This window comes from Aulonocara sp. 'chitande type north' Nkhata Bay, linkage group LG5 (genome assembly GCF_057382095.1).
Source record: "Aulonocara sp. 'chitande type north' Nkhata Bay isolate Kocher_YH1m ecotype deep benthic linkage group LG5, A_spYH_male_GT1.1, whole genome shotgun sequence".
Taxonomy (NCBI): Eukaryota; Metazoa; Chordata; class Actinopteri; order Cichliformes; family Cichlidae; genus Aulonocara; species Aulonocara sp. 'chitande type north' Nkhata Bay.
This window is the reverse complement of record NC_141348.1, coordinates 6766099-6783054: the sequence shown is the minus strand read 5'-3', so window position 1 is coordinate 6783054 and position 16956 is coordinate 6766099. Positions and strand designations below refer to the sequence as shown.

General features: G+C 39.3%; 1 protein-coding gene across 1 annotated transcript; it reads left to right on the top strand.

Moving 5' to 3' along the window:
* The first annotated feature begins 755 nt into the window (after window positions 1-755).
* LOC147329794 (C->U-editing enzyme APOBEC-2-like) lies at window positions 756-14853 on the top strand. The gene is made up of 4 exons (XM_086290879.1): window positions 756-801; window positions 3660-3819; window positions 9516-9739; window positions 10598-14853. The coding sequence occupies exons 1-4, from the start codon at window positions 756-758 to the stop codon at window positions 10903-10905; spliced, it is 738 nt and encodes a 245-aa protein (XP_086147005.1). The 3' UTR covers window positions 10906-14853.
* The last annotated feature ends 2103 nt before the right edge of the window (window positions 14854-16956 follow it).

The window sequence follows — 16956 nt, the reverse complement described above, 5'->3', positions numbered from 1 at the left end:
GATTGATTGATTTTACGTGTTTTGGAGTTTCTACATTTTGGAGTTTGTACATGCTTCAGGGTTAGTATGTGATTTGAAGTTTGTATGTGCTTTGTCTTTAGGAGCCACCATAAATATACTTTTTTTTATTCACTCCACATAAAATCGAATAAATAAATCATATAATACAAAAATCAACTATTCACATTTCAACTTTAAACTATTTAAATTTTCCGCTTTTTCCTTTTACAAATTTAAAGTTAAACAACACAAACCACAACACAATTAAATATAAATTATAATATGAAAACAAAAAGAACATGTATATTCTGTCATATGGACCTGCATGAATAAACTTTCTGAATCCTTTATCATCTGCAACTGAAAATAGTTGTGGATGATTACTATACTTTTCTAATGTGATGTTGTTGTCCCTGGCTCTCTTTCTCTCTCTCTCTCCCTCCTGCTCTGTTCCTGTGCTACCGCCCCTAAAGCACAAGGCTCGCATGCTGAGTGAAGCGGAAAAAAGTGCGACAGAGCGGGTGAGAGAAAGAGAAAAAAAAAAAAAAAACAGCTCGCGATAAGGAGCCGGCTCGCGTCGTTCACTTCAAAGACCCGGCTCTAAGAGCCATTTTGTTCGCGACCGACCCATCACTACTGAAATGGTTCATACCGATTGTTAGTTGACAAATGCTCAGTGAGCTGCTAAAAAAACAACTTTTTCATAGACCTTAGACAAAAAAGACAGATGTGAGATGGGTCTATAGTTTGCAGCCATGTCAACATCCAGTCTGAGCTTTTTCAAGATTGGTACTACCACAGGTGATTTAAAACATTCAGGGAAGACTCCAGTCGTCAGTGAAGTATTTAAAAGAAACAGAATGTAGAGTCCTAATACTGTCCTTTTAGTGACTGTAAATTTGATTCTTTTTACTGAATCGAGTTTTAATGAGTCACTCACCAAAGTGAATCGGGTTTTTTGACTCATTTGATTCACTGAGTCAGTTGACCAGAGAGTGCAAAAGATGTACATTTTCACTCAAACTTAATTTGTTTCTCTTTTCATGTAAATCCTACTGCTAAGATGAGTGATTCTAAAAGAAAAAAAACTATTTTATAGAGCAAAAAAAGCACAAATACATTTCTAAAATTAAGTAATTTCCTATCAAAATTGCTTAATAAACATTTATTTTGTTTATTTTTATTTTATTAGATTTTTCCTTAAATGCGTCAAATATATATTTTCTCATCTAAATGTCCACTGAGCTGTGAGCCAGGGGGCGGTAATGCGCCTTAACATTGGTTGCCAACCAAGAAGAAGAAGAAGCTGTGAGCCAGGAAGGAGGGGGTGAGTGAGTGAGTGATTCGTTCGCTCTATGGTTGTATCCCAATTCAGGGTCTGCAGCCTTAAAGGCCGCATTTTAAGGCCGATTACGTCACAGCGACTCGATGAAGGCTGTCCCAATTCAAAGGCTGCTCGAAATGTGGCCCTCAAATGTGTCCTTCATTTCCCTGAATTTTAAGGAATTTTAATGATTTTAATGTAGACTTCATGGTCCAACATATCCCAGAATGCATAGCACGGCAGTGGGTGTGGATAATTTTGCCGAAAAAAAACTGCAGATGAGGGCGGAATGATCAAAGCTCATGTAGAAACAAACACATGAACAAAAGATTTTCTCCTTCATTTCTGTCAAACAAAGCTGTATGACACGTTTCCAGCTGTTAGTATCATGGTTGCTAGGCAACCTGGGCAACACGACGGAGGCTAGATGGTCCCATTTCACAAGCCTCGCACTTCCGGCCTTAGCGGTCTTTGAGTACTCGGCCCTTGAGGATCGTTGAGGCCGCGTACTTTAAGGCTGCAGACCCTGAATTGGGACACAGCCAAGGATTCAGCACAGGAGGGAGGGGGTGAGTGAGTCCTGAGTGATTCGCTTACCCTACGATTCAGCACAAGAGGGAGGGGGTGAGTAGCTCAAATGTGCTGTTAGCAGAGCGATGCTACTGTGAACCGAGGAGCTATTGTCTTGATGAGCTTCTCCTCAGGGTTTTTTCTTCCAGTTCAGAGCAGAAATTTTTTTGTTAAGATACTGGATGTTGTGTTTTTCTCCACAATTTTAATTATAAGTTAGATACATTGCTGCTAACAGCAACAGGGATGAGTCAGTGAGTCAGTTGGGCTTGTGAATCATGATTCATGAGTCAGTAAAGTGATTCTCGAGTATTGAACGATTCATTCATGATTCGCGCATCACTAGTTCCTTAACACTTAGAGCCCCCGAGAGCAGCCATTTGGCCCAGGTTGGTAGAGGATCCAAAGAACAGGTTGTAGAACGAGCTGCATTTACAATCTTAGTTAATACAGACAGGGAAGTAACCTTGAAGTCAGAGAACAGTTTATCCAGGCTCCAGAAATCTAGAGGCCCTCCAGAGCACAAGATCCCAAGGAGGACCACTGAAGGGGTTGTCACCCCACCCTCCTAGAAAAGAGCTGAGGAGAGCCCCAGACGGGGCAGTCACCTTGCAGGCACTGTGCACAGAAAGCTGTGACGATGTGCCCACAGGCTCCGCCAGCAGCCAGCTACGCCAGAGCAGACACACCCCCCCGGGCCCAGAGACCCGAGGGTCCCCCCACCACCCGGAAGCGGCCCGACTAAGCCATGGGCTGGTTCTTATAGAGTGCTATTCTGATCTCAGTACTCAAAGCAATTGATGACAAACATTTGACTTTTTTGTCAAAAGAGCAGCTGAATAAAAAAAATAAATGAATGTGAATGAATTCATTTGTGTGATTCTTTTTAAACAAATAACTTCAAAAAGTATGCTAAATGCTTCTACAATATAGGTGAAACTAAAATGAATGTGTTATAAGAAATACTCACATATATATTAGTTTAGCACTTTCTAAAGAGAATACCAAATGTGGTCTTTTCATACAGAGGTGGGCCCTGTTCTGACACCCTTTTTAATTCTATTCACACCCAGTCATGTGCTTCTAAGATACTAACACTGTAACTGAACAGTTTTCTGCTTTCTGAATATTTAGCCTCTTTCACCAGACATTCTCTTTTATCCAGAATGTCTCTCTGTGCCTCTTACAGTTACACTACATCACTGACAACAAATTTAGCAATGCTTCCCCCACTCTCAAGGTCTTTAAATAGCTGCAGCTCACAGACCGGGCAGCTGCTTCTGTGCGTCTTACTCTGGTTTGACCCAATTAAGCCTTTAAAGGCTAATCCCATTCCTGCTATTTTTAGATTAAAGTGCTGATAAAGTTTTTTTGTTTTTAAATATCTTTGCATTTCTGTTCCAAGAATAAATGTGGGTTGTCACCTATCCTATCTCTCAGAGATTTTTAGTTATTTGCTGTAATCTCTGTGAAATTGTTCCCCTTAGATTTCCTCACCTTGACACCAAACAAACAAATAAACAAAACTTAATATTAGCCAGATTTATCCTTTGAACTACTGTCTCACCTATATGGGCTGCTCCTTTTGACTCTCTCCTTCTCTCATTGGCTGCATTCCTTTCTTCTTTTTCTCAGCCCTGCCCCCATCTATCATTCTTCTCCTTCTTGCTCACTAGTCCTTACCTCCCTTGACAGTATATTTCTTTGGCCATGGATGAAAAATGTCAAACACTCGTGAAAAGAAGACAAAAAGAAGAAAATTAAGTTGCTGAAATCGCAAAGGATGCAAAAGAAAAAAAGAACAAAGAACAGGAAACTGTGGATAATAGAGAAGTTGCATCAGCTGAAGCAGCAACCACCAGTTGCCATACTGGAGATTTTCAGTTGGAGCCAATGGAACTACCTCCTTTTGAAATAATTACAGGGTAGGTTACCCCTTTGACAAATTTATTTTAAAATAAATGCATCTTACACAGTTTTTCTGTCTGTTTTTTCTGCGACTCTTTCTTAGATGTCTGTTACTGTAACATGTTCATTTTGCTGTGGTCTGCGTGGTGTTAGCTCTACTAGCCACTGAGCATGTTATGCGTTCTGTCCATCTCCCATATACTCTTCCAGTATTGCTCCATCTCCAACCTTGGTGGGGGTTTTTTCATATAGTTCTCCGGCCACTGACAGGATATTTTGTAGGTATTCCTTTCGTCATCGCAGTTTTCTGCAGTTCTGATAGTTGGCTAACTTCTCTCTGTGTTGCCTTGATCTAATCTGATTTTCCATGGATGATGATATCTCCCACCGATCTGGGACAATACTTGTCATGCATGGTTTTGTCCTACAGGCAGAAAATGCCCATGTGTTAAATTCAGCTTTGGGAAAAAACAATGACTTTAGAACATGTAAAACATCCATGTAAAACACCGATGACCTAACAACTCCCCAAAAATTAAGCCAAAATGTCTTTATCGCCCCCTGTTGTCTAGCTTCATAAACCCCGCCTCCTCCATATTAGTGGGAACAGCTTGTTCCTGATGGTCTTCTTCACCCATCTTTGTTCAGGGTGAATGTATCTGTAGATAATAATATGGACTCTGGATCCTGTTAACAAATAAAAAGATCTAATTACACTTATATGAAACCTGCTGCTATGTTTTTACATTGAACATTTTATTTAAAGTTCCCATGTTACCAGGCTGTAGAGTGACCTGTGAGTGCAAAATGGGTCTGATCTTCAGTCTTAGTTAAAATCCTAAAGGACAACATTTAATTTTCAGATATTTCTGACATTAACACTTCCTCTGGGCCTCTGTGCAGTGGGCAGCTGATGTCATCTCAGTCTAAAATAGGAGTGCCGAATCATTCGACTATATAGACTACAAGAGTAACACAGGTGTGAAGCATTGCTAACTAGCTAGCACAAGCCTCTAACACTGTGTGCATGCTAAACGGTTAATCTAGCAAAGTTCTTAATGATAGGAGCAACAAACTGATCAACTATAAGCTGTTAAGGCATATGTCTTTTTAATTATAGCAACGTGGTTGTATTTATCTTAATTTAGCAAGCTGTCAGTCACAGTAAACTAGAGATGGACCGATCCGATATACACTATCGGTATCGGTCTTAATCTGACCTAAATTACTTGTCGGATATCGGGGAGAAAAGTAATCCGATCCATTAAATAACACAAAAGCATCTCACAAAACTTGCAACAATGCATAGGCCAGGCCAACCTTAGCACGTTGGAGCAGTATGCGTCACGTGACAGAGCAGCTGTTGTGTATGAGACCTGTCGGGCAGTCTGGAGTTCACACTGTAAGCATCTGGAGCCTTGCTACACGCTGCCAAACCAAGTGTTGTGCTAAGGTAGGTATCCCCGACAAGATAAGTTACCCCTGTGTCACGAGCATTTGCTGGGCACAGAGATCCAGTTTACTCCGCCTCCATTACACACAATTAGACATGGAAGTAGTGATGTTTTAGTTTTTTGAAAAAGTGAAAAGTGAGTGTGGTTACATTACCATTCAGTTTGAGGGTTACAGCAGAAAATTATATATTTATTGTTCTCACGTGGTATTGTAGGGGATTATTCTAACAAATGAAGGACATTTTGCCTGATAATTAGTTTTTATCCTCCTGTAACTAAAACCTCCAAAGTTTCAGGAGTAGGTAGTCATTATAAGAAGTGTTTGTGAAATAAAAATCAAGAATGTGGGATACTGTTTGTCCGTGATTTGGAGCGCCCAGCATGTGCTCCCAACGCAAGAGAAATGGTTTCTATTGGGGATACCTACCTTGGAACGACACATGGCTAAACGGTTTCAGAATCAGAATACTTTATTGATCCCTGGGGGAAATTATTTGGTTTGGTGGTTCGGAAAAAAAAACTATGAAAAACACTTTTGTCATACATTTGTTAAGTGTTGTATAGAAATTACATGAAATTCTTTCTCAGGTTAAACGTGATAGAAGCAGCTTACACTGACATCCATCCTGATAACAGATGAGTATCGTGAAGCTGTGTTTGCATTTATTTGCACTGCTTTCCACTCTGGAAATCTATTTATGTTCAGCTTAAAGTATAGAAGGGTCAATTTTTTAAGTTGTTGAATACTAACTTTATTTTGTCCTAGTATTGCACTTCTTTTTTTCAGAACCAAAAAGTTTTTGAAATCTGCATAAAATTGTATTTTATGTTACTTTCTGAATATTTCTTTAAATACTTAGATTTAAAGTTCTGCTAAAAGTTTAAACAGAAAGATCAGTATTGCTGAACTGCGAAATATTTTGGGTCCAGTGTATTATTTGGATATGGGTATAACCTAGAATAGCTTTAGTGTTTTGTTTTTTCAAACTTGAGTATGACCCTATACAAAATGGAGTAAAACATTAAAAAAACAGTTTCATTGATTATAAAAGACTGTATCAGATTCATATCGGTATTGGCAAAAATCCAAAATTATGAAATCAGTATCAGACATAAAAAAGTGGTATGGTGCCATTTTTAAAGTAGAGCTGAGGTTTGTGGTTGGGGTTTGACGCAGTGACTCTACCTGAAGTCACTGCTGTGCAGAATCTGGCTCCAAATGTGCAACATGGCAGCCTGCACAAACAGGAAATTTTGGTTTCATTTCTGTGCAGTTGTTGGAAGTGGAACCATGTCATTCATCTTTTATACAGTCACTGGTCAAAAAGCAACCTGTTTTCACAAAGAAGTTTGGGATTTTTTGATATAAGGAAAAAAAAGACACTAAAAAAACAACAGACAACATCTTGATGCATTCTCAATCATCCAGGGAAGCAAATCTCCAAAAGTTGATTCTGTTCATCTGGACATAGCGTTTTGTGGGAGAAACGTTTCGTCATTAGTGTTTCATCCTTTCCTTCTTTCAATAACAAAGAAATATTAGCTTCACATAGCGTACGGGGAAATGCTTGAGTATGGAAAGAATGCTTAAACATTCTCAATAAAAGCGGGACCACCTTTTCAGAGTATTTTTTATACAATTCAATGCCAAACCCATCTGGGCCTGGGGACTTTCCATTGGGGAATGACTTAATAGCTTTTGAAACTTCTTCAATAGTAATTTCTGAGTTTAAAGCCTCTAGTGCAGCGTCATTCATTTTCGGGAGATCCAGCTTCCTTAACCAATCAGAAATATTGCCCCAAGATTTCGACATATAGAGCTCTTCATAATATTCTCTAAATCACTCATTAATAGCTTTAGGGGTGATTAAAATTTCGCCTGATCTTGATTTAAGGCCTCTCAGCTGCAGAGAAAGAAGCTTATGGGGTTTATCTCCAAACTCAAAATGCTTCTGTCTGATCCTAAATAACTGATTTGTTACTTGACTAGATAAAATTGTGTTATACACAAACTTCCTTTTAATGATGTCTTGAAACAAAGAGGGACAAGACGAGGCCTTGTGGTCCTGTTCTAACTGTGTTAATTCAATTTCTATTTCTAACAGGCGTTTCCGGCATTCTTTTTTTCCTCGAAGTTTCAAAAGAAATCTCCTTGCATTACCACTTTAAGTGTTTCCCATAAAATCGAATCAGAAACATCTTGTTTCCAAGAATTCTGATATTTTAGCTGTCATAAATTGGCAAAAGAATGTCTCAGACAGGAGTGACGGGTGAAAACGCCAGTTACCCTGTTGTTTCGTTCCACAGAAGTGGTTTGAGAGTGATCCGAGATCAAGATGTTGTGATAAGTTGAGCATACAACTTTAGACATCAATTTAGAATCAAGCAAAAAATAATCTATTCTGGAGTACGATTTGTGCACTTGTGAAAAATAAGAGTAATCTCTACCAGTAGGGTTACACAGTCTCCAAACATCAACTAGGTTAGTAGAACTCAACATATTATTCAGAACAGTCAAAGCGTTAATCAACTGGGAGGTTTGAGTAGAATCTATCCAAGTGTTTATCAAGTACACAATTAAAATCGCCTCCTAAAATTACATGAGTATCAGCGAGACTAGGTAACAAATTAAATATTTGTTAAAAGAAAGCTGGGCTATCAAAATTAGGACCATATAAATTCAATAAAGTAACATGGGTTGCATGAATATGGCCCGTCACCAGAACAAATCGACCATTCGGATCACTAACTAACTAACCGTGGACTCATGTCTAAATGGGACTGTTCTACGGATCAATATAGCCACTCCTCGGGCTTTACTGGAGAATGTCGACTGAAAAATATGATTAGTCCAGGAGCACCTGAGCAACCTCTCTTTAGTCTGTTTCATATGAGATTCCTGAAGATACACAACATCAGCAGCTAGCGATTTCAAGCGAGAAAAAAACCTTAGCTCATTTGTGCACATGCCCCATTCCTCGCACATTCCAGCTCACAAATCTAATGCCACCACTTAGCGATGATGAATTAGGATTCACTCCAGAAATAATAAATAGCAGTGTACACATGAATTGCCCTTGTATAACATTAATAAGTACAACATACCGACAACACAAAAAACATAACCCTCTTCCCCCCATCCCACTTTCCCAGACAAAGAAAAAACCCTGCATACTCACAGAGGGTCCACATGACCATTACGAACTAAACGGTCCAAGGTGACGAGCTTTCCAACCTCCCCCCACAAAAAAAGAAAAAAAAAAATACCCTCAATGCCAACATAGTTGAGAGAAAAATGAAATAGTCACATACATCCCGATGCAATGAGTTTCAAATGAGATATCAGAGATGCCTTCCTGTATAGTTCCCAAAAAATCCTCAGCCTCACGGGGCGTGGTGAACGCTTTGACCATGGAGCCATGCGTTACCCGTAAACGCGCTGGATAGTAGAAACTACACGGAGCTTCAGCATCCATTAGGCGTTTACGCACGTCCTGGAAGACCTGTCGCTGTTTCACCACCTTCGTCGGGAAGTCAGGGAGGATGTGAATCGCCTTGCCATTAAAGTTCAAGGGAAACTGCTCCCGAGCAAGCTGTAGTGTCTTCTCTCTCACTTGAACGCGATGAATCCGCGCTATAGTTACCCGGGGATGATGATCGCCTCATTATCCGCTTGCAATTTTAAACATGTTTTCTCAACAAGGGAAAGACAATGGTGGTGATCAGAGCTAGCGTTTTCAACCTCCTGTAGCCAACCGCAGATACTCGTCTAAGATGCCTGTGATATAGCAAGAGACACTTCAAGACTGTCAAACCTTTCAGTCATCATGATATTTATTTTCTGAATTTCAGAAAGAACCTTGAAAAAACTTTTATCACCATTGTCCACGTCTTTAGCAGGCTCCGAGGTTAGTTCAGCTTCGTCGACTGGTTCAGGGGGAGCGGTGTTGGTCCTGTTCAGAGGCTTATCCTGCTTTTTAGCTTTTTCAGCTTTTAATTTGGGCATCCTGTTTGAGTTAGGAAACAAGTATTCTTCAGTGAAATCAGGAATTCTGAGGGATAAGGCAATAAAGTCCAAAATGTGAAGAGAGTATGAGGAGCTCCACAGAACCATGTCTACTCCATTCGGGGCTCACTAGCGCCCCCGTTTTTGACTATATATAAGACCATTTTGTTTCTTTCTCTACGAGATTGAAAAATGCATCTATAAAATATTATGTCAGCAAATGTTTTTTTTTCACTTATTCTGTTTTATACAGGGACAGGATAGATCCTTTTATCTATAAGTTCCAGTTCAAGAATGTTGAATACTCTTCAGGACGCAACAAGACCTTACTTTGTTACTTGGTGGATAAAGGAAACACATCAGATGGACTGCTAAGAGGCTACCTGGAGGATGAACATGCTGGGACTCATGCTGAGGAGGCCTTCTTCGCTCAGTGTTTGCCACATTGCAACCCTACAGTCAAATATACAGTCACCTGATACAATATTTGTTTAAAGTATCGTGTGGTCTTGAGAACGTGGCAGTTTAGTCGAAACTTATTTCTTGTTTCAGTCAGGTCAGAAGTCTCCATTTTAGACCCACTCACCTCTAGTTTCACCCTTCAAGGCAAAAATCATACATACAATAATGACAGGGGGAATTAAAACTATTAGTTACTAATATTAATGAAAATGAACATGGGTTGTTAACAGAACAGCTGGTTGAAGTTATTACATTTATCCAATCAAATAGTTTTCAGTGCACACTGAGCCTGAACCTGCTCAGCTAGGCTGTTTCATTAGACAAGATGGGTAAACACGCAAAAGGTGAAGGCATCTGCAGTATTTGAAACCTCAGCAAAATGGATGTTAAAATTGATCTCACTGAAACACTGCAAAAGAACTCAAAAAGACAACTCTATCAGGCCACCTTCTATTTGGTTTGGCTCCATAGAATACTGGTTTACATGTTTGATTAACAAGCAGCAGATCCCTCATTTGAGCTTGAGAGGAGACATAAATACCTTGAAGCTTTGTCACGAAAGGCATTCATTGTATGTAAAAGGCTGCAACATCTAAAAGTTTTTTTTTTCCTGCCTTTTTTAAAGCAAAATTCTGCTCCATACCAGATGGTGGCCTGGGTGGGCAGTTCAGTGTGAGACTCCTGTGTACCTGTGTAAAATGTGGAATATGTCTGAGCCCCACACTGTTCGTCTGGTATATCATTTGTTCTCAGACTATGAGACAATCAAACTAGATACAATAAAAGCATCCAGTGACATAAATTAGATTTTGCTGTATACTGACAAGTAAAAAGAAATGTATTTTAATTTGAATTCTGCCTTGTTTTTTTCCAGGTACGTGTCCTCCAGTCCCTGTTCAACTTGTGCTACAAAGATAGCTGAACTATTGACGGACCGGAAAAATCTTAAGTTGAATATCTTTGCTGCTCGGCTGTTTGAGTGGGAGGAAGGAGAGATCCAGGCTGGGCTGAGGACCCTGCACGCTGCAGGCTGTAAACTGAGGATGATGAAGCCTCTAGATTTCTCTTACACCTGCGATACATTTGTTGAGAATGAGGATCAGCCTCTGAATCTGTGGGAGGACTGCAAAGAAAATTACGAGTATTACCATGAAAGACTGTCTGATATTCTAACACCATAAATTCTCATTTTTAGCATTTTGCCTTTTTTAGAGCTATAAAGTTATGCAGTGATACTAAATCTGTTATCTGCTTTGGCATTATTTATCTTTAAATAACTTCTTTACAGTTCAGATCTGGTACAGAGAGATACACAGACAGAAACAGAGATATTTTTCATAACAAAAGCTGAAAATCCTAATTAAAAAATTTATGTATGTGTGGATCTAGCCTTAGTGTCGGTAGAAAACTGGGATTTATGAGATGGCCACAGTTACTAATGTTGCTTTAAGCAGATTATTGTTATTTGTTTGTTGTTGTTATCTGAAATTTTTTACATTTCAAATAACAAAGTTTCACTGCTCTGTCACCAGTTTACAGTAAGAAATAAAAAATATAAGGAAAGCAAATTCAAGCTGCTGGCTCTTTAACTTTTAGTAAAATTCATCCAGTTCAGTTGCACTCGCAAGCTCTAAAAACAAAAGATTCAAAAATGTTCTCTTCCTTTTTATGACTAGGATGAACCGTGAGTATGGTGCAAGTAACATGTTAATAAGAAGTCGTGTTTTTGCTGGAAACAATCAAGCAATTGCACACTAAGACCCACAACTAAGGTGCAATTACCCTGTAATCACATGCAATTTCAGGTAAAAAGTTAGGCTTTTGCAGGAATCAATGAAACCAATGCGCCTTAGTCTAAGGTTTTGGTCTCATCTGACCAGAGCAGCTTCTTCCACATGTTTGCTGTGTCCCCCACATGGCTTGTGGCAAACTGCAAACGGGACTTCTTATGGTTTCCTGTTAACAATGGCTTTCTTCTTGCCACTCTTCCATAAAGGCCAACTTTGTGCAGTGCACGACTAATAGTTGTCCTGTGGACAGATTCCCCCACCTGAGCTGTAGATCTCTACAGCTCGTCCAGAGTCACCATGGGCCTCTTGGCTGCATTTCTGATCAGCGCTCTCCTTGTTCGGCCTGTGAGTTTAGGTGGACGGCCTTGCCTTGGTAGGTTTACAGTTGTGCCATACTCCTTCCATTTCTGGATGATTGCTTGAACAGCGCTCCGTGGGATGTTCAAGGCTTGGGAAATCTTTTTGTAGCCTAAGCTTGCTTTAAATTTAAATAACTTTATCCCTGACCTGTCTGGTGTGTTCTTTGGACTTCATGGTGTCGTTGCTGCCAATATTCTCTTAGACAACCTCTGAGGCCGTCACAGAGCAGCTGTATCTGTACTGACATTAGATTACACACAGGTGCACTCTATTTAGTCATTAGAACTCATCAGGCAACGTCTATGTGCAACTGACTGCACTCAGACCAAAGGGGGCTGAATAATTACGCACACCCCACTTTGCAGTTATTTATTTGTAAAAAATGTTTGGAATCATGTCTGATTTTCGTTCCACTTCTCACGTGTGCACCATGTGTGCGCTTCACACTACATTCAGTCATCCACCCATTCACACACACATTCACACACTGGTGATGGCAGCTACATTGTAGCCACAGCTGCCCTGGGGCGCACTGATAGAGGTAATTATAGTTCAGTTATGTTCAGTTAGCCCTGCGACAGACTGGCGACCTGTCCAGGGTGTACCCCGCCTTTCGCCCTATGACAGCTGGGATAGGCTCCAGCGCCCCCCGCGACCCTGAAAAGGATAAGCGGAAGCGAATGGATGGATGGATGGATATGTTCAGTTACCAAAGTAATAAACGGTTAATATTCACATAATATCATGGTAGCAACAGTGGTTACAGTTGAGTAATATTACACTGAAATGTATGTAATTGGATAATAGGAGCCCAAAAACCAGGGACTATAGTCTGACAAACAGTTATTTCATAAATGTAAACTATAGTAGATAGGACAATGATTATGGGCAAACAGGTTTTCCAGCAGTTTGAGCTAAAAGTTTGAAATCATATTCAAAATGACAAAATGTAATCTTTAATTTTCGTTTCAACACATTAATCGCAATTACGTTGGCTATTGCATACACCTCAAAATCTGCTGGTTCTCAGTGAAATACGTTGTTTTTGTGCATCATCATATAGATAGATGTAATTCAAACATCTTTTATTCAGTTTGAGCTAAGAATTTCAAATTATACTCAAAATGACAAAATGAACATGTTTAAACAAGAACAGTGTCATTTCACTACATTAACTGCTATTATAAATTCTCAGGGAGTACAGCGGTCTCTCACAATAACGCGGTCCACCTTTCACAGCCTCGCTGTTTCGTGGATTTTTTTGTGCAATTTTGCATGTTTTCTTTCTTTCTTTTTTTTTCATTTACAGCGCATTTTGTTCTGCTTCCTGATTGGCTGTAGATCATTGTCAATCAGTCTCATGCCGTGTCTCCTGTACACTACAGAATGTGTTCAGCTTGTAAGATTTACATAGATCTTCGATTGCTAGCAGTGTGATTCTGAAGTGCTGTACTGTACGTTTATATGTTTTCTCCCCAACAAACAACAATGTTGATGAAACTTTTGCACTGTCAAAGGGACCTGCAGGTGCCTTTGGTTTCATTCTATAATACTGGACTTGTGTTTTTACACTCAAAAAAAATGAAATTGGGTGGTTGTTACATGTACAAGATTCAAACTTGTAATTTGAACTAAATAATTTCACGTTTCTATGGTGAACATAATTAAATCATGTAGCATCTGCATGAAATTCAGCAACTTAATTTGTTCTTGTTGAGGTGACATGATACAATCTTGTTGTAAGAGTGGTTAGTTGCCTGGACTCACAAAATTTACAAGATCACATTAGACGTCAAACTGCAGGAAAATGGCTGGAATTTTAAGAGGCAGACAACTACACCACACCACGTGTATGCTATCGCTATTTATTGTGGTTTAACCTCTCAAGGACAAAAATGTACAGAAAATTCTGCATCAAGCCTTGTAATCATAGGTTTCCTAGTTTTGATAAGCCTGGATTTGGTTTGGTGGTGTGATGGTTAGTGCTGTTGCCTCTTAGCAAGAAGGGCATGGGTTCAAATCCACAATCTGGTTGGTTTGCAGTGGGTTATTAGAGTGAGCTTAATTGGTCATTCTAAATTATCCATGAATGTAAGTGCAGATGATTGTTTATCTCTATGAAATCATCAACTCCAATATTGGTTCATTAAGCAAGACTAGCAGTAATTGCCTTGATTAACAAAGTAGTTGTTCAAACAACAAGATTGTGTTTTCCTGAAGTGTTTAACTTGTGTAAAATGAATTAAAACAGATTTCGCTTTACATACTTCAATAAATCACTTCAAATCAATGCAAGTATACTATGTTGATCCAATGTAATCTGATTACATTAAACCACCAAATGTCAAATGCATTGGTTTGCCATGGTCAAAAATGGGTTATTGTACTTGGTTAAATCACGTGGAAAAAGGTGCCATGATTAAATTCAACATCATTCAACAACAGATTTTTTCGAGTGTACGAAGGTTTGAACTTTGAGAGTTTAAACAAGAGAGAAAAGTGTGAAAATGTTCATGCCTGTCTGAGAAAAGTGTATAAAGTGTAGTGAGGGTTTTACAGCCTTAAAACATCTATAATAATTGTAAAAATACAGCTGGCTACTTTGTGGATTTCACTTATTGCGGGTTATTTTTAGAACGTAACTACCGCGATAAACGAGGGACCACTGTACACGTCAGAATCACTTGTTCTCAGTGAAATATGGTCTTTTAATGCATCATCAAAAAAAAAAAAGTAAGTAAGAGGCTAACAAACTGTTTTCTGAAGCGCTGGTGCCTCTATTAGAAAAACAACACAGTGCTTGAGAAGCACTATGCTGAGGCTTGGTTCATCTAACCCGAGTCACGTCACTGCTTTCAGTACCTGATTCAATGGTTTAATGAAGTAAATCATTGGTGGGATCTTTGGTACGTTTTGTGATGATTCTGTGCGAGAGATAGTGAACCAGTGTGCGAGATGTCATGGAGCCAGCGAGGAAGAGAGGACTTTCTGCCTATTCCTAAATAAAAAACAAACAAATAGAATAACTTTATATGTTTTGTGTTTTTATTTTACCAGTTCATTACAAATCCTGCTCACAGGTCACAAACATACATAAGAAATACACTACACATAAAAGTTATAATAGAGTATATCAAATGTACCTGTCCACTGGATAATTACATAACCACATGGAGGCAGGACATCACAGCACACTCCCAACCTATTGTAACAGTCTCTTGTAAATTATTATACATAATGTCACAATCAAAGAGAGACCATACCATGGTACATGTTTTAAACAAGGAAGGTTCATTCATCAAAATTATTTCATAGTGAAACAGACATAACATAAACAGTATCCCGATATCAGACAGAACTGTCACGTGATATTATACAGAAGTTGTCAACTCAGCTCTCTTGAGTGGGCAATTGTAACAAAATCGTTGATTGCAAGCTGTAGATTCAAGCAGCTCTTCATATTTTTGTCCAGCAGATGGCACCAAAGAGGACTGTGTAAAAGCTTTGAGTAATGAACCCTTTTTCAATGCTTCAGAAAGCATTATTTGGCCACCACTAGTAGTACGTGATCATCTACACATTTTTTCTTTTCACGACATTGTTTTTTTTAGCAGAGCCAAGAAGGCTTCATCTGTTTAAAAATTGTCCTTCAATATAGTTTGTCAACAGAGATTATTGCATTCCGGGTTTTTTTTAATAACTTGCTTTCTTATGAGGACCAGGTGTTCGTTGTGCAACAGTTTAACAAACTGGCATCAGCACTGATAGCTTTTGATCTCAAGAAATAATGTGTCGCTAACCTGAGATGAAGAGGTTGATTTTGTCTGGGTTGGCAAATTGGTGAATGAGTCCAGTCATTGAGGGTGTTTTGATGAGGATGCAGCTCCATTTTTTGTCTTTTTCTTCTCCATTGTAATATTTGCTAATGGGATGAATAAATATAGTATTTCAGCTCATCCAGGTTGAAATCAGGAGTTAATGTAAAAAAGTGTGAAGAGAATGTGTTTATTCTGCTGGATTGTTTCAGAAGTGGTCCTTCTCAATGTCATGCCCTTCTAACAAGATGCACTCATAACAAAATTTCAATTGTCTAGTAGAGCATGAGGATGGCAGAACCACGATGAGTTGCTAGCTGCCCATTACAGTTTAACCAGAGGAAGGAAGTAAAGAAGTGCATATACAAATGATAGGGAGAACTTTCAGGTATCTTTACTTTACTTTAGTAATTGGCGATCGTGGCTCAAGAGTTGGCAGGTTGTCTTGTAATTGGAAGGTTGCCGGTTCGAGCCCCGATTCCGACAGTCTCGGTCGTTGTGTCCTTGGCCAAGATACGTCACCAGTTGCCGACTGGTGGTGGTCAGAGGGCCCGGTGGCGCCAGTGTCTGGCAGCCTCGCCTCTGTCAGTGCGCCCCAGGGCAGCTGTGGCTACAATGTAGCTGCCATCACCAGTGTGTGAATGTGTGGGTGACCGAATGTAGTGTGAAGCGCATTGGGGTCCATAGGGACTAAGTAAAGCGCTATACAAATACAGGCCATTTACCATTTTAATTATTTTTTGAGAACTTTTAATCTCTACATTTTAAAGAATATATCTGTACTCTATTTTTTGGGAGCCTTTTTCAACTTTATTCGATAGATACAGTGAAGAGAGGACAGGAAGGTAGGGGCAGATGAAGAGGGCAAGACATGCAGCAAAGAGCTGCGGGTCAGACTAAAACTCGGGCCAGCCGCTCTCAACCATATGGCATGTGCTGACCCGCTCAATGCACTAAGCTAAACCAGCATCCCAAAAGTCTGTACTTTTTACTCCCTACATTTTCAAAATAGGCTCTGAGGAGAGTTTTTTCATGTCACTGCTAGCCTTTGTACATCAAACTGATTTGAGCCTAAAAATTAACACTTGGAAGACAATATTAATTGTGTATTAATTGTCAAGACATTTTGCATCAAAAGTGATTAAAGAGACAAAACCATGTGCCCTATACAGGGGTTAAAGTTAGTTGTTGTTGTTGTTTTGTTTTTAGGCACAACACCAAAACGAGTGCAGATGTCTATAAGTTACAGTTACCATACTTATATAAA

Coding starts and splice junctions, on each gene's coding strand:
- LOC147329794 (XM_086290879.1), top strand. CDS start 756: ATGTCAACATCCAGTCTGAGCTTTTTCAAGATTGGTACTACCACAG. Junction 3,820..9,515: donor CCTTTTGAAATAATTACAGG/GTAGGTTACCCC, acceptor TGTTTTATACAG/GGACAGGATAGATCCTTTTA. Junction 9,740..10,597: donor AGTCAAATATACAGTCACCT/GATACAATATTT, acceptor TGTTTTTTTCCA/GGTACGTGTCCTCCAGTCCC.